Source organism: Hippocampus bargibanti, linkage group LG02, assembly GCF_051943395.1.
Source record: "Hippocampus bargibanti isolate YZ-2025 linkage group LG02, ASM5194339v1, whole genome shotgun sequence".
Lineage (NCBI taxonomy): Eukaryota > Metazoa > Chordata > Actinopteri > Syngnathiformes > Syngnathidae > Hippocampus > Hippocampus bargibanti.
The window spans coordinates 19038108-19063005 of NC_142735.1; the positions used below are offsets into that span (position 1 = coordinate 19038108).

A 24898-nucleotide genomic window follows, 5' to 3' on the forward strand; every position below is an offset into this window, starting at 1 on the left:
TTACTGCTGTGCTTTTTATTGTATCCAAAGAGATAACAGAAGAGTGTCAATCAATGCACCACTGAATCAAAGCCACTTAGAACTGAAAACTCTGCACCATATAAAAGACATAACCAGGGGCGGGGGCAATTTTTTTAGTGGGTAAAATCACATTCAAGTGAGCAACGTATCTATCAATGACCATATGCAGATGCATCAACTATTTATATGGTCGAAACGTCCCTTTATTGCAGTAGCTGAATTTGGTGAATCACACTCATTCTCCAGATTCTTTAAAAACAAAGGAGTAGAATTTTCAGAAGGCCGATTCTTAACTTCTACATTAGAGATGATGCAGAATTTGGGGTTTTTAAAACAATAACCATCAAAATTAAAAACAAGAAAATCAGGAGAAAAAATCTCTTCACATCAAACGAACTTATATACAGTAATGGTTGTTTCACTTTTTTAAACTAAACTAAATAAATGACTTTTCCACTTTATTGAGATGTAGCCATAAATGGGAATAAATACAAAGGAATGGACAAAACAGTGATTGAAAGGAGACCATCACAATTTTGATGGCAGTCAAGATGTCCAACGTGGTTCGAGCATCCCCCACCCCATCTAAAAGAAGTATTCACTGTGATGGCTTTGAAAAAAAAGTGCAGCATAAGTGAACAATGACACATGATAGTCAGGAGTCGTTCGGATTTGGTCACAAGCAGCCAACATTAAATCCTTCATCGCAACAGTCTAGTGCAGGGGTGTCAAACTCTGGTCCTCAGGTGTGTTGCAACAGGGGGACTTGCAAAATAATGTAGGACAGCAGCCCTCGAGGACCGGAGTTTGACACCCCTGGTCTAGTGTGTGTTTGCGTCTTTCTTTTAATAAAAAAAAACAAGAAAATGTGCACCAAATTGTCAAAGCCCTCCAAGATGGTGGACATCATTGCTGATTGCCGTTACATTTTCACCCCCCCCCCCAAAATATATATATATATATATATATATATATATATATATATATATATATATATATATATATATTTTTTTTTTGGGGGGGGGACAACCTGTATAGATGTGAGGAAGCACATGGGCACATGGGGGGAAGTTACCTGTAGCTTTGACCACATATTGACTCCGCTGGCTAGACCAGACTCCCGGGCCAGCACACCACAGTCAGTGTCACTTTATTTTTCTGCAGCTTGAGCATGGGGATGAGCGACGAGTTGTTCATGCCCACCGTTGTGGCGCCGTTCACTGCCACAATCTCGTCACCGCACCTGGAAGACAAACATTGGTCAGACCGAAACCAACGACAGAACTGACTAAAGGAGCAATGTCCAAAATTATGCAGCAAAGTTTTTATGCGGTTATGGTCATGGCATATGCTAAAAAAAACACACAACAAATATATTGTATTACAGTGTGTAAATTAACTCATTCACTGCCATTCACAAATTTATTCAGGAATTGAAAATATGATGTTGAGCGCCATTCCCGAATTAGTTAGGGTTTTGTTTTTTTTCTTGCCTGGGTGCCGATAAAGCGCTGGCCAGACTTCTGGCTATGTTTTTGTCCCTTCCACAAGGGGGCAGCATTTCCTTTTTTTTCATGTTAGTGCTTTGCTCCTCTCCATGAGTCGTCACCTTACCGTGGTGGAGGGGTTTGTGTTTCCCAATGATCCTAGGAGCTAGGTCAGGCATGGGCAAACTACGGCCCGCGGGCCACATACGGCCCGTTAGGCTTTTTAATCCGGCCCGCCGAACTTGCCCAAATTATAGTACAAACAGTGTCTAAAACTCATGACAAAAAGTTAGCGAACAACAGGGCAGATAACTAAAAAGTCGCCTGTCCCATTTTTCACAACTTGAAGCACAAAGAGACAACTAATCACATTAAAAAAACATTGTAACAAAGTATAAAGTTTTTTTGTTAAATCAAGAATGCACCTACTACAAATGCCACCTTGCTTAATTTACGGTAAATGTGCATGGCCGTAGATTTTGCTGCAGTAGTCGATTGTCACTGCGGTGCACAATGCAACGTTTGCATTGCTTCCTACGAGCCACTAAGCCCCTTTCATAAGTCTCACGTACACTTTACAGTCACGGTTTAATGTAAATTTACGTTTTTAGCGTCACATATGTTGTTAGCTTCTTTTGAATCTTTCTTCTGGTCTGAGGTTCTGTGCATCTATTTTGGAAAATGACATGCAATTGCACGACTTTATAACGCTTGCGAAAGTGGAAGAAAGAAGCAGGCTTCTGATTGGCTGCCGTGCCGAGAATGCAAATTTCAACTGCAGGTGGTCTATGTTTGTGTGCTCGGCGACGGTACTCGTGTTTTGTTTGTGCGTGTAGGCGAGGGCGTCAGTGAGGAGTTTGTTGAGCGCGCGGTCAGGACAAACCATCTATGATTTGGCGGAATTTAACACAAGTAGGTATTATTGAGCTTGAATATTTCGTTGTGTAATAATGTTTTGAATTTTGAAAGTGATTCCATTTTTTCAATAAATGTGGATTTCTTTAACTTTGCCCCTTCGATGGAAACTTATTAAAAACAGACGCAATCTTGATAAATCACAGTGCATGTTATTTTAATCTATTTCCATTTTCTCCTCCAAGTATCTGCGAAATAGTATGTAAACGCCATGTTCCTTGAGACAAATTTATTAACTGATCAGGGATATTTTTCACATTTGAAAGACAGTTAATAAATTGGGTTGTAGTGTTCTTACTGTGCTATGAGGTTTGTACATACTACATTTAAAGGCACCGGCACCATTTTTTAAAAATGACTTCAAATGAATCCGGAAATGGTCAGTTTCAGAAGGTCCCACCCCCCTGTTCGTGACGTCACTCCAAGACGTCTTGCCTTTGATCGAGAATCAAAACAATGGCTTCAGATTCGGAGAAGATGTTTTCTTGTTACTCATCCAGTTATGAATATGATTCAAATAGTTCTAAAGAGGAAAGCATAAATGTTTGCAATTGATTCAAGGAGTCCTCCCATATCAATTCGATCCGTCAATGACAGCAATGTAGCACCCAGAAAATGCAGAAGATTGCGCCCAAGCTCTGTTGGAAATGGGCTGATTTGTCAGCTGGGAATTTATGTCAGCGAATATCAAATAGTTGTCTTGGTGCAACACACAACAATTCACCATCGCGTTATTTATGTGTTTTCTTTCTAATTTCACCATCAACACTGATCAACACGAAGTTTTCAGACCAAACAAAGTACCCAAAATGCATTGTATGTCGCTTTCTCGGTCTGGGGCGGTCCAAACGTGACGTCACATGGGGATCGTCATCAACTCGAAAACAAGACTTCATGAATATTCAGCGCAAGTCTTAAAACGTAAACTATAGCTATATGCTGTGGAATCTTTGTAAAATACGCTCAGTCGAAGTCATTTGAAGTGATTTTATAAATTATGGACATAACTTGTTCAGAGTATTTCCGGCCCAAACACTCCCTCCAAATGCTCCTGGCCCGGCCCCTCTGTCAAATTTTAGAACCCAATGCGGCCCGCGAGTCAAAAAGTTTGCCCACCCCTGAGCTAGGTTGTCTAGGGCTTTATGCCCTGGCAGGGTCACCATGGCAAACAGGTCCTGGGTGAGTGACCAGACAAAGTACGACTCAGAAGACCCTATATGAAGAAAAACAGAAATGGACTTGGTTTTCCCTTGCCCGGACGTGGGTCACCGGGGCCCCTCTCTGGAGCCAGGCCTGGAGTTGGGGCTCATTGGCGAGCGCCTGGTGGCCGGGCCTACACCCATGGGACCCGGTCGGGCCCAGCCCGAAGAGGAAACGTGGGTCCCCCTTCTCAAGGGCTCACCACCTATGGGAAGGGCCAGAGGGGTCGGGTGCATTGTGAGCTGGGCGGAAGCCAAAGGCGGGGACCCTGGCAGTCCGACCCTCGACTGCAGAAGCTAGCTCTTGGGACGTGGAACGTCACCTCACTTACAGGGAAGGAGCCCGTGCTGGTGCATGAGATCGACAACGTCCGACTAGACATAGTTGGGCTTGCCTCCACACACAGCTTGGGTCCCGGTACCAGCCCTCTCGAGAGGGGTTGGACTCTCTTCCACTCTGGAGTTGCCCACGGTGAGAGGCGTAGAGCAGGTGTCGGCATACTTATTGCCCCCCGGCTCGCCGCCTGTACGTTGGCATTCACCCCGGTAGACGAAAGGGTTGCTTCCCTCCGCCTTCGGGTGGGGGGACGGGTTCTGACTGTTGTCTGTGCATATGCACCAAACAGCAGTTCAGTGTACCCATCCTTTTTGGAGACCTTAGGGGGTGCGCTCCCCCTGGGGACTCCCTTGTTCTGCTGGGCGATTTCAATGCTCATGTGGGCAATGACAGTGAGACCTGGAGGGGCGTGATTGGGAGGAACGGCCCCCCTGATCAGAACAGGAGTGGTGTTTTGTCATTGGACTTCTGTGCTCGACACGGATTGTCCATAACAAACACTTTCTTCAAACATAAGGGTATCCATATGTGTACGTGGCACCAGGACACCCTTGGGCGCAGTTCGATGATTGACTTTATAGTTGTATCATCGGATTTGCGGCCTCATGTTTTGGACACTCGAGTGAAGAGAGGTGCGGAGCTGTCAAATGATCACCACCTGGTGGTGAGTAGGCTCTGTTGGTGGGGAAGATGCCAGTCCGACCTGGCAGACCCAAACGTGTTGTAAGGGTTTGTTGGGAATGGAAGGAGTTTCAACTCCCACCTCCGGCAGAACTTTACACATGTCCCGGGGGAGGTGGGGGACATTGAGTCCGAATGGACCATGTTCCGTACCTCCCTTGCTGAGGCGGCAAATCGGAGTTGTCGCCGTAAGGTGGTTGGTGCCTGTCGTGGCGGCAACCCCCGTACTCGCTGGTGGACACCAGTAGTAAGAGATACCGTAAAGCTGAAGGAGTCCTGTCGGGCCTATATAGCCTGTGGGACCCCTGAGACAGCTGACAGGTATCGATTAGCCAAGCGGAATGCAGCCGAGGCAAACACACAGGCATGGGAGGAGTTCAGTGAGGCTATGGAAGGTGACTTCCGGACCGCTTCAAGGAAATTCGCCTTCCTTGGAGGAAGCAGTGTCTGGGGACCTCCGAGGTGGGCTCTCCGATCTCTGTAGCTGAAGTCACCGAGGTGGTTAACAAGCTCCTTGGTGGCAAATCTCCGGGGGGTGGATGAGCTCCGACCGGAGTTCCTCAAGGCTCTGGATGTTGTGGGGCTGTCTTGGCTGACACGTCTCTGCAACATTGCGTGGTCATCGGGGAGAGTGCCTCTGGATTGGCAGACCGGGAAAAGGGTGACCGGAAGGTATGTTCCAACTACAGAGGGAGCACACTTCTCAGCCTCCCTGGAAAGGTCTATTCAGGGGTTCTAGAGGGGCGGGTCCGTCGGAAAGTCGAGCCTCAGATTGAGGAGGAACATTGTGGTTTTCGTCCCGGCCGCGGAACAGTGGAACAGTGCTGGAGAGACTATGTCTCCCAGCTGGCCTGGTAACGCCTCAGGATCCGCCAGGACGAGCTAGAAGAAGTGGCTGGGGAGAGGGAAGTCTGGAGTTCCCTACTGAAGCTGCTGCCCCCGCGACCCGACCCCAGATAAGCGGCAGAAGATGGATGGATGGATGGATAGATGGATGTGCATGCATTGCATTGTATTTTGGACAGCTGCCCTCATTTCAAGCTCATATAACTCCAGACTCATATAATTCAGGAAATAACTTTTTTTGATGAAAGAAGAGAGTCCAAGGTTTCTTACGCTGCATTGACTGTTCATGTCGTCCTAAATCTCAATATTCTGTGGGTTCTGGAATTTGAGTGACAATGACAAAAAAACCTTGTGAATGAGTTAATACAACTAAAAAAAACTCAAGTACATGAAAAAAAAATAAAGTACAGCACATTTGCATTTGATCTTTAGCTGTCTTAATAAATATTATTGAAAAAAAATCTTTTTTTTAATTAAGTTTTAAGCGCAGTTTGATTTCAATCAAATAAGCTTCACGACTCTTCCAAATCAGTCTTGAGTGTGACCAGCGTGAAAAAAATGATAGTTGGCTACTGACGTTCTGAGGCTCCTCATGTTGTAACGTAAAACTTTTGCTAGTCAAGATGCAGGTTTCTCCAGAAAGAAATGGGCTTGTATTAATATGAAAAAATGGGGACATATTGAATGGCGGGGCTCGCTCTCACTCATTCATATAAATGGTATCTAAGCCGCTTGCATATATTTTCAGCATGTTTTGCTGCACATTTAGAAATATGGTTAAGTATTGTTATAAAAATAGTTTATTGTATTCCTATCGCTTGACGTTGAATGGTGGGTGCTTGTGTCTTGCTCGCTCGGAGAATGAAAAATTGAATTTTTCACCTGTGTGAAAGCTTCCATGTATTTTGACAGGTAATTATTTGCCATTTTGCACAGCTGCATTTCAAATTTTGAATCGCTCTAAAAATAGTGACCGGGCAGCTTGGGCAGACTTTTCAGGTGATCCGCAAGGAGTGGTACTCATTTCCAATATAATCGACGACATGATAAAAACATGATTTTTTTTTAAATTAGTGACTGAATGTGATTTTTGCATTGGTGGAATGTTGATGTTGGTGGCGAATGATGGCAATGTGGGATTTTTTTATTTTTATTTTACTTCTTGAAAAGTAGTTATTTTGGATTTTTACCCGGCAGTGAAGTAAAATGTGATATATTTGACAAAGTTTGGGTAATAAGTGTCTTCTATTTTTTGGTGTAATGTCTATGAAACCCAAGTTACATCAAAACCACTACCGTGTAAACTACATAATCGGGCCACAAAACATTTGGTCTCGAGGTTAAAAAAATAAGGTTAAGAGCCCTTGCTCTATAACGTACTTGAGGCGTCCATCAAAGTGAGCGGGTGTGCCTGGCACGATGGTCTTGATGAAGAAAGGCTGCTGGCCGCGACTCTCCTCGTAGCCTCCAACGATGCTGAAACCCCAGCTCTCATTGTTGCTCTTCTGTAGGACGATGTCGCGGCACCAGTGCATGTGGCTTGACATGACAACGGTAACGTTAGTGGAAAATGTACACCCCAAATGTGTCCTACAGTGAAGAATTTGAACCAGATGAAAAGAAACACCTCTCAAGTCACAACACCTGAGTGTATTATGCCCGTTGGTTAGAAAGGTTAGAAAACAAATTGCCTTTTTGAACAAACTTGCATGTTAAAATTTCAGTCACATGTATTAGAGGCCAACAGTGAGCAGAATCCCTGTTTTTTTAATTCTCGGCATATTGCAAATATGCCACTTGAAATGTGTCACTTGACCAATGCAGTATACAGTACAAAATCCAGCCTAAATGAAAAAAAAAGTTGTACCTTGGTAAGCCCAACCACCGTGTCCACAGCGGCGTCCAGTTGAATGCTTCTTCCCGTGCATTCTCTCCACCATCTGACCTGTTCCTGCCACCAGTCTCGGTGTCCTCTTGTGACTCTTCAAAAATGGTCTGGATGACACGGAGCGCCACTTGGGACTGAGCGGCCTGGGCCTTCAGCGTAGAGACGGCTTCGCTGTACGTCAGTTGCGTCAAGTCAACACCGTTGATGCTCAGCAGAACATCACCTGAGGACACACAGGGAATTTAGAACAGAGTTGGCGGGCGGAGGAAGATGTCTTTGCTGGGAAGTCGAAACCAAGCACCACTGTAAATAGTGAAAACTGCAAAGTCCTGTGTAATTGATGACCCATGGTGATCGGTTTCACAGGAAAAAAAGATGGATTTATAAGTACTGAATTCCTCATAAGCAGGGTTCCACTGGAATGAATCGTATACCACCGTATACCTCGTTTGATGGTGCCATCTCGATGCAGGCATCCGACAGGCTGCACGCTGGTTATGTAGACTGGCAGGCGGCTGCGGCAGTCTCGTCCGCCAGCAATGGTGATTCCCAGGGAAAGTCGAGGCTCCTTTTTCAGGCTCAACGTCTTCTCTTGGCTGGAAAACCCCCCAGGAGGGTCCTGTATGATTGCACAACCACGTTTAGTGAACGCATTTCATTTTAGTCCTTATAGATATCAAATGTCAAAGGAGGTGTAATCTTTCTTTCCAATTTCAAAACACCATCTATAAAAAAAATCATAGTCTGAACAGCTTTTACAACAACTCCGGTACTACTACTACTACTATTCTACTACTACTACTACTACTACCACCGGTACTCTGACAAAAGATTATCGGATGTCAACCTGCATTTAGCATCGTGCTTACTTGTGTCCTTTTTCCAACAGCTTTGGTCACATTGAATTGTATTGAATAATTCTGTATGATATTGTCTCTAACCATTGAAACTCAAAAACAAAGTATTTTTTCTGTAAAGATTGATTTGGTTACAAAAGTAAAATTATGGAAAATCATCAAAAGTTGTCCAACAGATCAGTCGGAAAAAAAGCCTGATTTTAAGCAGTGACTTCCAAATGTTTCCAAATGTCAAATGGCCATAGTTGCTGTTAAAAAAATATCTGTTTTTTTCCCCGGTTTTATTATTTATTATTATTTTATTACAATTTATTATTATTATTATAATTATAATAGTTATTATAATAATTATTATTATTATTTATTATTATGCCTCATTTTAGGTGACCTTTTGAAGCGAGGGAGCCTAAAATGAGGCAGAGGTGGCTACAATGCCACCTGTGTATCCCGCTCAAAACAAACAATGACATTTTTACTTTAGTTAACGCTTGAAGGAGTGGATTAAGATCTGTGGATCACTGTCATTTCAGCTAACATTCATGGATGAGATAGTGCTGCCAATCACTGTGAACAATTGCCTTCATTAAAAAGCCTCGGGCAGTAACAAATGTGGAACACGCGAAATGGAGGTGACGTGCGAGCTCCCACACTGGTGTCTCGTAATGGAGAAGATGTGTGGAAAGTCACAGCTCCCGGCAGCCTCCTGGCTGCGCTCTGGAGACTGTAAACTGTCAGAAGGGAACCTCGGGGGAGGGGGGCGTGGCCTCTTCCTCCACCCGGCGGGGGGTCCTTCCCTCCCAGCAAGACGAAAAGGCTCCACTCTGCAGGCGAAAGCTAACTGTTACCCACTTTGATCCTCTGCCACCCAAAGAAAGTAGGGCCCAAAAAACAACAAGGCAGCGGCCCCGCGGTGGCAGACTGAGCAGCACCCCGGGCCTTTTGATCAGGACAGAAGGGAGGCCCTCCACAGCCGCTTTCATCTCAGCGATGTGACGCAGGTGTCTGCTCTCAAAAGCTTTGCACCCCCAGCTGGGGGGCTGCTATTCTTCCTGCTCACGCTGTATGGAACAACATTTACGCTGTGTAAACACTAACAATGTCCTGTTTTGGATACCACCACGAGGCGCGGTGTTTGCGTCACAGGAAGCTGGACATACACGCTGCAATGCAAGTCAGAGTGGGACGATCTGGAAGATGTTGTGGAGCAATGAGGTGTCGTATATTTCAGGCTAAGATACAGTGAAAACCTTTCACTGTTGTTTGATGGACTTGCACTGCATAGATTTTGTGGTAGAAAGGCAGAATTGATGTTTTTAGGGATCTTTTTTTAATTGCACAAAAAGATGACTACATCATGTCTGCCAAATAATATACCCTATTTTCCAGTATATAAGGCACACCGGAGTATAAGGCATGATGGATAATGATGAAAAATAAAAGTCACACATTATAAGGCGCTACAGTAGAATCTGGGGTTATGTTTTATACTGTATAGCCCAGCTTGGATCGCGCACTACTTCTTCTACAGGGGGGAAATGGAGTCGGTGGCTGCTGACAGTGGTCGCGAGACCTGCTCAATATGACTTCACATATAAGGCGCACTGGCGTATGAGGTGCAGGGTCATCTTTTGAAGAAAATTAAGTCTTTTGGATGCGCCTTGTACACCAGAAAATACACTAAATAAACAGGGAAACCTATATGGAGCCTTTTTGGTTGTGGGCATGTTATGGTGGTCATGTCAGAACAAGCACTGGCCATGTATATTTGTGATACAATATGGTAAATTTAAATTATTTTTTAATCGTTTTGATCTTTGTACGGTATTATTTAAGCTATCTGGAAAATATTACTCCCCCCAGTAAAAAATCTAATTCAATATTTGAAAATTTCTGAGCTTCATCTGGTCTTCAAGCCCTTCTGAGTAGAAACTCGATGTGAAAATAAATAAAAACAGCACGGTAAAAATGTCATTGATCATTTTAAGTGGATATTTATTGGGGGAAAAAAGAACTATAGAAAGTGCTAATTTTAATGGATTTAGTTCTGAAATTTGTAGTGGTCCAGTTGGAGCAGTGTCAGTTCATGCCAGGTAGCCGGATAGTCAAGTGGTGGCCTGAGACCACTAGGCTGCCGTTAACCCAAGAAACATTCAAATACACCTACTCTAAATCTAAACTACAGGGAAAACATATAATAATAATACATTTCATTTCATTTCTAAGCGCCTTTCAGAACATAATCAAGAAGTGTTCAAAGTTGGATAAGACAAATAATTTTAGATGGCGGCCACTAGCTGTCATGATCTGGTTGGCGACCAACGGGGGGCGCTGTCGGCCCCGCCTGCACCTGCACAGGTGCTGGTCGTCCCGATCAGATTGGCGAACAACGGGTAGCGACGTCAGCCCTGCCTGCAGCCTCGCAGGTGCTGGTCGTTTTAATCACTGACACTTAAAGGGACACCCGGCACGACCATCCGGTGTCGGTTCATTGTTTGCTGTATGTTTGTTGCATGCATTGTGTATGGCTGGGCATGTGTTTGTTTAACCTTGGCAGACTTTTACTTTTGGTCTTCTTTTGATACTTTGTATTTTTTCTGTTCAGTTGATTTTGATGTTTTACATTTTGTTCCTGCTGACCTTTATTTTAATACAACTTGTCAAACAACCTCCTGCTCCCTCCTGCCTGCTTTTTGGGATCCGCACCCGCCCTCACCACCTTGCAAAACGTGACACTAGCCTTGTACATGGACAAGAAACTCAGCCATGAAGACCCTTTCCAGCCCCATCATTTCACTTCACTTTGGTTGAACTACTTGGTTAACGGTAAACTAAATCATATAAACCTGTTCAACGTGGTCAAATCTGAGTTCACACTAGCTATTTTAACATTTAAGAAATATTCAAGGTGTTAAAAATCGTTTTCCATGATACACATTGTACATGTTTAAAAATCTGATGTGAGGGTAAACAATTCAAGACTCAGGTGAGGTACGGGAAGTACATTACGCTGTACCTTCATGTACGTAGAGCGCCGCCTGAAGTATTGTGGCTCAGGCACCCTTCTGGCCACTCGGCCTTGTGGTCCACCTTCGTCTTGAATCTCTGCCAGCCTGTAGACGACAAAGTTGACGCGTACCTCACTGGCCTGAAAAACAAAAACAGTGTTACACTTACTGGTAGAGTAAGCAGATGTTTTCTCGGAAAGGCAAATCAAGCATGCAGAACTTTGTTGAGATGCCTTTTTGATGTGATCTTATGCATTTAAAAGCATTTATTTGACTTGTGCACTTTCTGTAATGGCTTTACACATTCACACATTCACTCATCATTGAGACTCGAGGTTGTAAATGCTGCTAAAGGTGCATCAACACATTTAAATAACATAACATATATAACACATATTCAAGTAAAAGATTTGTTTGCACATCATACGTTTGTTTGCACATCATACATACTTTTTTATAATTGATTAGCCTGTTGATAACTTAAATAATCATTTCAGGCACCAATTCAAAGCTGTTGTTGCCAATAGCCTTGTCGTCACGCATGTCAAATTCAAATGTTCAAAACTCCAATCTTCACCAGCTCTACTTTGCAGGATTAAATAAAACCATATTTTCCCCTTTTTCAATCCAGCAAAGCATTGAAAAAGAAAAATAATAATGTAAAAATATTTGCTTAGAAAATTTGCAATATAGCGGAGCTACGAACTGTGAAATACAATAGGGGGGGGAAACTATACCTGGATGATCTGGGCAGCACTCTCGGGTGTACCGTGCCTCAGGTCCTGTCCATTGATGGCCAAAACTTTGTCATTGTTCTTCAGTTTGCCATCTTTAGCCGCCAACCCTCCCGACAGCAGATCCAGGATGAACACGCCACTCTCATCCGATTTGCGGATCAGCTTTATGCCGAGTGGTTCAGAGCGCTGACTCTTGGTCAATGTCACCTGCAGTACAGTTCCGGAGTTCTGAGGGGGGCCCGCGTTGCCGTGGGTGGTGCCGGGCAAGACGGGGTGCTGATCGGAGCGCGCCTCCTTGGGTTTGAAACCTTTCTCCTGCATGACGGTGAGCCTGACGAGGGAAGGCTGGCGTAGCACGGCAACAGCCCGAGCGTGAGGGATGGATGCAAGGCTTATGTCGTTCACCTGAAAATGTGACAGTACAATGAAGGTGTGTGTACATCAGGTGGTACACTACAGCAATGTTTGGAACAATTCCTCCAGATTTTGATTGTTTTCCATTTCAAGGGACATAGATGGCTAAAATTGTTGAAGCTGTTTTCCCCCCGCAAGGATGATATTAAAATGTCTTCACCTTGCCCTATATAATAAAATACTTGCATAACTAGTTTTAGCTTCAGCCTCCGTGCCAAAGAAATAGCTCTATACAACATTTTGTCAATCAGTGACATCAGCCACAAGTAGACCTGAGATGCTCACGCCTGCTGGTAGTAACCACGCCTTGTTACCATGGAGATCAAACCAGTTTATCTTGAATATCTGCCTTCACATTCCCTGCTGTATAGAGGCAGCCTTACAAAACTGGGGACTGGGGGGCAGAGTATCGTACTTGCATTGCTCGACTGTGAACATATATACACATGAAGATATCATGGTCCGCTTCAAAGTTTCAGTTTAGTTAGATATGGGTGTGTGTGTGTCGGGGCAGTATGGTGGGGGGTGGGGGGATTGTCATGTTTTTCAGTTAGGATGCTGATTTAGTAAATACAGATCGGGCTTCATTAATAAAAAGCAGCTTTGTCTGGAAGAAAAAAAACTGACCTCTCTACCTTTGACTGCTAATGCATCCACATTATTTTAGAAAACACTTTCGAACGTTTCAAGAGAAAACAACATGGTGGAATTTGGAAAAGGACAATACCCTCACTCTTCTGTTCGGTTTGGTTCAAATCCATTCCGATGTGGACGGATTTTGCACATTATGAATGTGAATGAATGATTATATATCATTCCCACGCAATTGACCCTGCCACTTATCCAAAGGCAGGATGTGATAAGACATAAGCTCATGCATGACCCAAACGAGAACATATAATCAAAAAATAGATGTATGGATTGATAGATTGTAATCATTTAAATGGCTAAGCTACACTTATAACTTTATAAATCAAATGAAGTCCGATTTGTTTGCCTCAAAAATATATTGAAATGAGTCGCAAGTTCTGATTTTCCAAAACTACATGTATGTGTGAATTAATGCTTTTCAATCGTAGACCTTCTCACAATGAGTATCAACAAAAGGATACTTCTAGCTGGCAGAACATGAGTGACTACTGCTGACCTTAACGGAAAAAAATGATAAAAACGTGCTCTGCCTTGGATAAATAACACGGGAGGGTTTGTTGACTAGTGGTGCTCCCAGGGGAAGAAATAGTCTGACAGGCAAGAAAGAATACACGTGACGCCAAAGTGAAAAAGTCTCCACACCCTCTCACCTCCAAGATGTGATCTCCGGGCGCCAGTCGGCCATCGCGAGCGGCTTGCGAGTCGCGTACAATCTCTTGGATGACGATGTTTCCCAGCGGCGTGTCTTTGCCTCCAACGATGCGCAGGCCGAGCTCTTCATCCGCCTCCTCTCTGAAGAGCTCCACTACATTTGACTCGGACACCAGGCTGGAGCGCAGCGGCGTGTTGTCTGGCAATGAGGACGAGAACCGTCATGAAATACCTTTCCGCCATTTTAAATACCATTTCATATTTGATGATTATAGATAAAAGATGTATGGTACTATGCATTCACAATTACGTTTCATCACAGCAGATCTTCAGCTGCACATTGTTACAAATTATTATGAATACAGGGACAAGTTATGTGATATCTACTTGCGTGCTATGTATTATCCTGTCAAAATGATATCATACTCACATGATTGGAAATGGTGACAAACACTTTGCAAACGTTACATAGAAAAACTCCAAAGCCATATTGAGTTTGGAGGTTTTCAACATTCAGGAGAGTATCAACAGTATTGGTAAAAGTCAATGTATTTAAACTGTGAAACACAAAATGTTTACATAGCTCATCAAACCAATCAGAAAACACTTTTCAGAGGATAAAACATGTTTTTCTTTTATTCCCAATATTCCAATTTCATGAGATAGCCAAAGGCTATAATCATCAAAATACAGTAACTTTGGAAAACAATACATGAAAAATGCATCAGATATTTTGATCTTTGAAGTGAATTTGTTTTGAGTTACCTCATTTGAATTTGAAAGTCTTTTACACTCTTCTTCTTTCCCCTTCAGTATTCAAATTTATTGAGATGAAACCCAAAGTAACTTCCACATCATTTCTTAATGAAAGCAAGAACGAATATCGATTCTGAAAGTATACTCAAGGTTGTCCAACAAACGTGCGCGGTGTATCCATTGAAGTTTAGCACTGTACTGTAGATTGTGTCTTATCATTGATAGGAATGTAAAAATAGCTTATCACTGATAAGGATGGGAAAAAATCAACGACCCTATGTTTCTACTGATACCTGTATTGAAATGAAGTGAAAGGCCATTGCTTTTGAATCTATGACATAACGCTGTGTCAACAGAGGATGACACACGTGATGTTCAACTTTGTGGCGTAGAGATAGATAAAACAAACATTGACGAGTGGAGGACTTCCACATGTAGTCACACAGATCACAATGAAGCAATACACAATGCTTACCAGTTAGTCATCTTGACAATTATTCAGAAATGACAGTTGGTGTGTATATCCGTTAGCCTGTCCATGCATGGTGCCATCAAGCAAACACGATACGTATGTTGCATGAAGATTTTGGTGCTTGAATAACTGAATCTTCTTCTTTTATAGTGTGTAATTCTGCTCTTAAAATTGCAGTTTGAATGTTTACGATTCCTGTCTCAGAAAAACTAGTTTCTGTTAGCTATGGTGTTTCGAATTGTTAGCATTAAAGTAGCAGCCTTTGGTTTTGTGGTTTGGTTGGATATTTTGTTGTTGAAATAAGACAGTATGTTTGATTCTCGAGGTGTTTTAGTTTGACATTAAACTTGAACTAGGAGCGACAAATATCCTGAAGCATGCCTGTTAGGCAAGTTATTTCGAGAGCCATGAGATAGTTTTCTTCATCTCCTCTTCAAAGTGATGTTAAACCATAGCCTCATTTTTTGTGTCATTTTCATGTGGGAGTGGAAACAGACACCAATGAATACTTTCAAGAGTCAGAGTGAACATTTTGAATTGTGTTTAAAGGACAACAGACATCACTTTTTTGTTTCCTAACTGACATCAGAAAAACATTTTATAGCATCTAAAATACCCAAAATACGCAGTATGATATTTTTAGTCAAATGCAAAACATCAATAAAAATAACTTCGTGTCCAAAATCTGCAAAAAATGGAGCTGCGAATTGGGCATTTTCAGAAAGTCCCACCCCCAGTCCGTGACGTCACGCCAAGATGTCTTGCATTGCTCGAGAATCAAAACAATGGCTTCAGATTCGGAGAAAATGCTTTCTTGTTACACATCCAGTTATGAATATGATTCAAATACAGTAAAGTCTCGTTATATCGATATCGGATATATCGATAGTCCCGGTTATATCGATACTATTTCTATGCACGCACAGAGAAAATTACATGCAAACAGGGTCGGATATATTGATAGTCCCGGTTGTATCGATATTTTTTCGGACTCCCTTGAATATTGATATAACGAGACTTTACTGTAGTTCTGAACAGGAAAGCATACATGTTTGCAATCAATTAAATAATTTATTCCGTGCCATTTTGAGGCAATATTGGGGGGAAATGTATCACCAAAAAAGAGGCAAAAAATGCTGACCAAGCTCCGTGTGAGGAATTAATCAGCCCGTTTCCACAGGCTGATAAATTCCTTACATGGAGATTTGTCACCCTCTTCTGCCTCTTTTTGGTGCAACACGACGTTCTCAGACCAAACAAATACAGCAAAATTCATTGACGTGATGGAAGCTCCGCTACAATGTGTCTTTTTTTCGGTCAGGGGCATTCCTTCAGTGACGTAGGGTGAGGACTCGTCACCAACTCAAAAACAAGACTTCCGGAATATTCTGCGCGAGTCTTAAAACGTAAAATATATCTATATGCGGTGGATTCTTTGTAAAATACGCTCAGTAGAAGTCATTTGAAGCCATTTTACAAATTATGGACACAATTTGTCCGGAGACGTCGGTTGTCCTTTAAAGCATGTGGGAGAGTTAAAACAAAACAAATTTGCGGTTGCAGTTTCCAGGGTTTGTTGTATTTTAAGAGTGAACTAAATGTAGTTCCAGACAGACTTGCTGGAAGCTGGTTGAACCTTTCCAATCAAAATGCGGCTGGAGTAAACAACTGGAATCTGCTGCATGTTCCTGCAGCTAGGCTAATGATTCACTCACGCCAGACTTAGGACTCAACCATCAGCAATTCTGCATCCAGTCATTCCCCTCAGACGGGGGATGAGCATGCCGGTGAGATCATTTCTATTCATCTCGCCCAAATATTAGCCACTCATCACAAGTTCACGACTGACGCACTCGGAGCTTCCAGATGACAAATGATTCCATACCGTCCTCGCTTTCTTCATAGGCGTGGTTAATTAGCCCAGGATCTGGCAGGTCTCTGGTGGCGCTACGCGGCGGTGTTCCCAAATGTTTAGCATCAGCTGACGGCTCGCCATCGCCTTTGCGCCCCTTTAGTTCGTTCCACGGGGGCCTCTTCCTTTTCTCCGCTTCCTCCCGGAGTCTCCTAAAAGGGGAACATCTGGGCAAAAACAAAACACCACCAGGGAAAAGTGTTGACGGATCATTGGCTTTTAAAGAAATATGCTCCCAACAGCAGTTTCAGGAGGTGCCATGTGAGTGGTGAACATCATAACAAAGTGGAACACATGACATCTGTGCCTAAAACTCTAAAGAATAACAAGCTGGGCGTCAACTCCAGTATGAAAAAAGATTTGATGACTTCGATATCCACCATAGTACGTCTGTGTAAGCCAGGGGTGTCCAAAGTCTGTCCTCGAGGGCCGCCGTTCTGCCTGTTTTCCAGCTCTCCCAGGAGCAACGCACCTGATTCAAATCATCAGGACCATTTTAATGCTGCTTCAGAGCTGGCTGATGAGCTGATCATTTGAATCAGGTGTGTTGCTCCTGGGAGAGCTGGAAAACAGGCAGGACAGCGGCCCTCGAGGACCGACTTTGGACACCCCTGGTGTAAGCTCTCAGACGTACAGGAGTGGTCCATCGATGAAAAGGTTTCTTCAGCCATCATCTGTACTTCTTTGAAGGTGTTGGGCGTTTTGCTTCTTATCCAAGATGCTTCTTCAGCGAACTAAAGTCTTACTGGTAGTATAGGCCCTATATATATATATATATTATCCCTACTGTACAGACATGGCGGTGCCGGACACTGCTATGATAGGTCCCTGCTCTCAGGTTGGGGGGAGCAGAGGACTAATCCCTGCTGCTCCACTGATAGCTTCTATTGTCCTCACTGACAACTGGCCTGATTGCCCAATTGGCCCTGGTATCATCTCATCAGCATGACTAATCCTATGTTGCCTAAACAGTCTATTGTACGAACGATCCAAATTGAACCTCAGTGGTCTTTTAACAGAGGTCAAAAGAAAAGAATAGGGAATGAAACAAACAATTCTGAAGATACTAAAAGGAGAGGAGTAGCAGTACCTTACATTGCAGGAGTTTCTATTTAATATCCTTGACATCAAGCTGAATGACCGTGTCCTACCAGCTACTAACAATTCAGATGTCAACACTGGAGTGACATTTTGCACTGCTAGTAGTATGTAGATGCCTTAGTTGTATGCCAATTAGTCAATATATTTATTTTACTAGTTAGGACAATAATTATATTTGTTCTGAAGGTTGATATCAAGATAAGCGAATAAATGCTGATGACAATGACTGCATTGAATATGGTTTACTCAATAGTGCAGCACAGCTGACAGCAGCTTTTATTACGTGGAAGCCCTACAGTGGTAATATTATTTTAAAAATAAATTACAAGTAAACTAATTCTTGTACGAGTACATGAAGCTGAAGTTGGTTATCAAGGATATGGACAAATTAAATGAATACAAATACTCAAACTCTGCAAACATTCGTGTGCTTGTCCGAACAAACTTTGGATCCCTTTTGGTTGTTTGCGTAGATCGGCCCCTGCCTACCGACCACAACATGCCGCGTCATCACAGCAGACTTCGGACAGAAGCAGCTCACTAACCACGTGGATAACTCGGCGACTGATTTACAGCCCGCCTCAAACTCTGTAACCTCAGCTTTTGCATCTCTGAAGGGAAGTCCGTTTATACAATCACATATATGATGGCACTGCAAGTCAGCGACATCTTTTTTAATTTGTATACTGTACATGCATCTTCTTCTTCTGTGAATGATTTTCCACTATTATCGGAAGTGGAGCAGAAGGGTAGACTTTTTATAACGCACACAAGAGACTTACATAATCTATGGCTGTGTTGGGAATTACTCCCTATCTATACACCGTTGTATTTTGTGTGTTTGCAATTTTGCAGAAACACAGGCACCTAATGATGAATTTTATGTAAAATGTATGAAATACAAAAGAGCATCAAGGCTTTTTAGCATCTGATGAGAAATCAATATCACTCTCTTCCATATAGGATTACACTACAGCCATCCCCCAGTTAGCTTAGCATTGAAGGGCAATCGAGCCAAAGCTAAAATCTGTCCGGTGGATCTATTGTGATCAAAAACCTGATTAGCAACCAGCAGAAAGAGTCAAGAATGTTACTGTACCCCATCTGAGAAGCCGTGTGGCTTCTAACTATTCGAGGATTGAACACATGTATTTAAATGTTTGACTTGAGTGCGCCTTAGACACACTGTAGAAGCAATATTATCTTGGTTTTTAGCCTTTATGCTAAACTCAAGAGTTTCAGGTTGTGGCTGCATATTAAAGTGACAAATTTTCATGCTGGGACATCAGCAGGGTGTGTTTTTCACAAGCATCAAATCTGCTGTTATTTGGTTTCTGTTTGGCATGTTCTTATTCAAAATTCTTATTTACTTGACTCATGTAACTTTTTGACGCCACAGGACACGTCTGCATAAAGGGAAATGTTTACCAATGCTTTACCCGGATTATGCATAAAATGCAGAGGCCGAATTTAACGGTGTAAATTGTGACTGACGTGTTTTAACTCAAAAATATATATGCAGAATTCCAAAATGTGGTATTTCAGCCTTGTAGGAATCCCACTGTTTATTATTTTTCAACAGACCTAATAAACTTTTTGAGGACTAAACAAGCATGGAATGTCCCCATTTTTTTTGCAAACGTATACAGTATACATGTTCTGGTGAAGGTGTGCTGAAACTGAACTCTGCAACCTGGCTTGTGCTCTGAGACTGTACATGCAGTAATGTTGGACTGTATTACTTTTATTGAACCACACATATATGGTGCAAGTGTCAATCGACATTCTTTTTAGTGGAGGCACACAAATTTTTTTTTTAGACATTTTGGTTTGAAGCAGCCACTTGTGGCAAACACCGGCGCGCACAGAAAAACTTCTCTTAAACTTAAAATAAAATCCCCCTACCAAAATTCCTTAATTATTATTTGGTGACTTTTCAAAAAGGTGTGATGAGTTGTACCTGTTGTGCAGATGAGGCTGAAGTTCACAGCGCTGCATCTGCTGCTGGCACTGTGCATAGTAAGGACACATCACGGACAGCTTGTCGAGCAGATTCCTGACCAACAGGGTGGAAGGCCGACACTGGTTCAGCTGGAGCTTCTGGCGATCCACAGGGCAAAAGTCCTTATCTTTCAAGAAGCTGCCCAGACAGTCAAAGCAGTAGGTGTGTCCACAAGGGGTGTCCATGGGCCTGATGAGAGGCTGAAGACAAATGTGGCACACAAGCTCGTCGTCCACATCATCGAGATACTCGTACAGGTGGCTTTCCTGGCCCTCATGCTGCTGTCCACACTCCTTGCAGACCCTCGCCCAGGATAAGCCTGCAGTCTTTGTTTCTGCTGTGGTCATTGTCTCTCTTCAGTCCGGAAAAAACGGTGTGTTCAAATAAAGGCGAATCCGTTCAGGCAGTCAGTGTGGGATAATGGTCCGACCGCGTTACCTCCATGTCTTCATCTTCTGTGGACGGGGGAACAGTGAGGTGAAATGAGGCAGTTAAACAGCTCCTTGTGCTCAAGGCGGACACAGGAAATGACAAATCAAGCGAGCGATAGCAACATGGCAGCAAACTCCAGCTGCTTCCTTTCAGCGGGCTTCCTAAGGGACAAGAGGAATTTGAGCTCATTTCAGTGAAAAAAAAGAGTGCTAATACGAAGTAACAAAGACACAGTGCTATGAGAATGTGAAGTTTGAATGAAATGAGCAGCGGTGGAGGTCCTGTCATTAATGGCCCCTTTCACCCAATCAGCACTGGTTTTACTCTTTGTGCACCACTTAATCTTCTTAAATTCTCCCTTAGAAGAATGCAGAATAGGAACACATTCTTGGAACACACATATGACCTCCTCGAACACATACTGTACTTGTCCTGTCACAGAATTCATTAATGTGGGTAGTAAGACAACAAACACTATTGGGGTTTGGGTCATGAGTTGCAATTGATGAATACAAAAGCCTTGTCCATTACATCAATGGTAGAATAGATTTTAAAGTATTTTATGTTTATTTTTTATAGTACACACACACTTCTGAGGTTTTCATTTTAAGTCTCAGAGTACTACCATGTAGTGCCAGGTTGCTTTTTCACCTAGTACCCATTTGCCATAGGTGACTCAGCCCAGACAACTTAGCTGTCGTATTGGAATAGATGGAAGAATGAAGAAAACGCGCCATTCAGTGTATTTTCCCCCCCATCTCATTTTACCATTGAAACGTCAAACTGAGCAGTTATTTTCAGGCTAAGAATGACCATTTCACATAAATGCTATGCGATATTTTCATGGGAGTCGTGTCTTGGAATTGGAGCGGCTTTACGTAGGACCGCAGGTGAGAGCGAATCTCTTTTTCGTTAATGGTTGCTTTCAAACTTAGCTTGGAGGAGGCATGCACATTTTCAGCATTATGTCTTTGAGGCACTGGATTCCCTCCTCCTTCATCTGTAACTGAATCAAACACGTGTATGCAGTAAAAGTGGTTAAGATTGTCCGACTGTCATAGCTTATGTGCTTTGTACTATTTTGTCATTTTATGTTAAGTCTTATTTCGATGGCAGCGCAGGCACTCACGGCAGCTCCTCTTGTTGTCTGTTGTCTGGTTGAGGGGACATGTTGCATATTTGACAATAACGCTGTATTTCACTTAACTTCACTCACATTGTATGCTAGAATTAAGCTAGTATGCTAGAATTAAGCTAGCATACTCCGAGCCAGAATTGTTTTAGTTGCAATTCAGGACTGACATTTCTTTGCGTTTTTCTATTGCTTTTGTTGAATGTGTCACTATTATCGTAAGCATTGACAACATCTTGAAGCAAGCCCGGTTTGATATGATTGTGCAAGTCAGGTTATTCGACAGTCACGCACTTGTCAACTGTGCGAGAGTGAGAACAGGTGCATAGAAATCATTTAAGAAGTCTGTTTTAATAGTTACATGCGTATTTGAATATATTAAAAATGGATGATTTCTGTGACCGATCTGGAGTTACTGCACTGTACTTGTTCTCTCATGTAACACACAAAGTAGCATGCAGCGTTAAGAGGGACAACAGCCCTGGAATTTGAGACACGCCTCTTAATTGTTAAAGACATCAATCATTATCGTATTTTGGATTAAGCGCATGCATCCAACTCGATGGTAAGAGACTTGAAATTTACTGTGGATGAACCAAAACACAGATTGCAAGCCAGACCCTCTCTCAGGACCAACATCAGTGACCTCAAAAATATTTGTCAAGATAAGACAACAATTTCCCACAGAAACACTCCCAACATCTTCAAGAGTGTCTCCCAAAACAACCAAAGCTGTTTTTTATCTGCAAGTAATGCATTTGATATTTTTAATTCCATGTTCAGTTTTTGCGGGTATTGCAGACATCTCTTGGAATACCTCTGTACATTCGTTCCAATAGCGGCAAAGCAATTTGAATTTGAACAGAACTCAGGTGGCGCTACGGCCTGTCGTCAATCAAACATCCACCCAACTTTTTGTACAAGGGTCACCGGTGATCAACAGGTTATGCCAGCTGACTTTGGCCTACGCTCAACTGGCCACCAACCAATCAAAGCTAAAGCTCATATAATTACAGTAGATGTTTGGATGAAAAACATTTCCCGTCTCTAAAAATAAACCAAGAAATGTAACAGCATGAACTACGAGTGCCTTCTTATAACTACTCGACAAACCAAGCTACAGAGCTGTTTGTAACCTTGAAACCATCTAATACAGCATGTTGGAACGGCGTAAACCGAATTACTGTACCTTCAATTTGCGTCCACAGGGCGTATGTCAATAGACCAACCTCAGAAAAGATTACACAAAAGGCAAACATTCAACTACTCATAAATGCTAAATTAGGTGTACAAAAGCTGATAAAGTTTGCTGATTAAACTGTTGGTGGATTTAGTTCAATAGGTAGAATGCTGTTTTGTTATTCGTCCGGACTTGCCCACATTGGAAACAAACAAACAACCATGAGATTTCTCTCGAGGACTACAATTTTGAAGTTTCCCCCCTGGTCTCTCATTTAGGGTTATTATCCTCGTATTGTACTCACCAGAGATGATCTCCAATTCGGAGCGGCGAGCAGTCAAAGTACACAAACACGAGACTAACCGAGCAGCTGCCTCCAGCCTCAATGAAACCAGAGCCCTACCTCCTTTGCACACCGTCACGATAATGTCTGGGCGTGCATGTTTGTATTTCCGTGTGCTAGTGTGAGCGTGTGTGTGCGCCTAAGTGTAGAATACTTGTGTGCTGTACAGCCGTGAGGAATGCAGGGGCGATTGGTGTAACTAGGCAGAGTCGAGCAATGGCCGAGAGCAAAGTGTTCCCCTTGTCAGTGGCCATAAGTAATTTGTGTGTGTGTTGGGTGGAGTTCTGCTGATGTTGCACTTTCTCAGGTGAGGTATACTGAATGACTGATTGCATACAAGCAGCTGATTCGTCTGTCGCATACTGTGGCTTTGGTCTTTTTTTCCACTAGGTACAATTGATACCTGGTCTTGCAATGGATACTGTTCATGGATCCTGTGACAAACACACATGCACACGCACAACCTCACTAAGGCTGTGATCCTTATACGAGGGGGGTGGAAAAGTAGGTACAGTGAACCCCTGTTTATCAACAGGGATACGTTCCAAACTCACACTGAGATAGGGGAAAATCTACGATCGATAGAACATGTAAATATTTTAGGGTTTTTTTCCCAATACGATAGGTTTACCCTTTTTATACCTTGGAGGTGCCATGCTGTCAATATTTTTTAAACCAAAATGATTGATGTGGTTTTTGACACAAGGTTTTGTCGATTGTATAAAATTGCCAAAATTTGGCAAGGCTTGTGAAATGAGGGGATCAGATTTTGACTTCTCTACGATGTAGATTTAAGACTATTTTGTCCATTTTGTATTTTTCAGTGTGCCGACTTGGTGATTGCTACACTCCCATTCAACTCAGAGGGGAAAACAAAAAGCTAAAACCTAGCATTGTCTGCTGACCTCAGAGGAGTTAAAGGACAACCGACGCCTCCGAACAAGTTGAATCACTTGAAATGACTTCCACTGAGCATATTTTACAAAGATTCCACCGCATATAGCTATACTTTACGTTTTAAGACTCGCGCTGAATATTCAGGAAGTCTTGTTTTCGAGTTGGTGACGATGTGACGTCTACTATTTGATACTAGTTGACACAAATTCCCAGCAGACAAAACAGCTCATTTCCAACAGAGCTTGGTCGCCATCTTGTGCATTTTCTGGGACGCTACATTGAAATCCGGAGGGCTCGAATTGATCCTGAAGGGCTTCTTTAATTGATTGCAACATTTATGCTTTCCTCTTCAGAACTACAGTAAAGTCTCGTTATATCGATATCGGATATATCGATAGTCCCGGTTATATCGATACTATTTCTATGCACGCACGGAGAAAATTACATGCAAACAGGGTCGGATATATCGATAGTCCCGGTTATATCGCTATTTTTTCGGACTCCCTTGAATATCGATATAACGAGACTTTACTGTATTTAAATCATATTCATAACTGGATGAGTAACGAAAGCATCTTCTCTGAATCTGAAGCCATTGTTTTGATTCTAGAGCAAGGCGAGACGCTCTGGCGTGACGTCACGAACAAGGAGCCGGGACCTTCTGAAACTCGCCATTTCGTAGTTTTGGGACACTTTAACTCATTTTTATTGGTGCGTTGCATTCGACTAAAAATATCAGCCTGCGTGTTTTGGGTATTTTAGATGCAATAAAACATTTTTCTGATGTCAGTTAGGAAACAAAAAAAATGGTGTTGGTTGTCCTTTAAGAAGTAGTGTTGTATTTTATTTTGAGTGACGGCTAAACATTTAGATGTTTAGATGCGTTTGGCCACATTACAGGTAGGGTGGCTTTATTAACGTAAATTTTCAAACACACGAAAAATCTTTCCCGGGATTTGCAAGAGACAGTCCATATCTGGAC

General features: G+C 42.7%; 1 protein-coding gene across 4 annotated transcripts in view; it reads right to left on the reverse strand.

Annotated features, from left to right (window-relative positions):
- lnx2b (ligand of numb-protein X 2b) overlaps positions 1-24898 on the reverse strand; it is a 29666-nt gene continuing 4768 nt past the window's right edge. Inside the window, exons 1-10 of one of the 4 annotated variants that reach the window (XM_088989832.1) lie at positions 22981-23115; positions 19891-20387; positions 16803-16996; positions 13689-13888; positions 11974-12378; positions 11245-11376; positions 7819-7993; positions 7354-7597; positions 6867-7025; positions 1-1264 (exon numbers count right to left, since the gene is read on the reverse strand). In XM_088989832.1, the coding sequence (XP_088845958.1) occupies positions 1129-1264; positions 6867-7025; positions 7354-7597; positions 7819-7993; positions 11245-11376; positions 11974-12378; positions 13689-13888; positions 16803-16996; positions 19891-20279 (2034 nt within the window). In that variant the 5' untranslated portion in view covers positions 20280-20387; positions 22981-23115 and the 3' untranslated portion in view covers positions 1-1128. Of the gene's footprint in view, positions 1265-6866; positions 7026-7353; positions 7598-7818; positions 7994-11244; positions 11377-11973; positions 12379-13688; positions 13889-16802; positions 16997-19890; positions 20526-22980; positions 23116-24898 lie in introns of those variants that run through there. The other 3 variants (XM_088989828.1, XM_088989831.1, XM_088989830.1) reach the window with 3 other exon arrangements.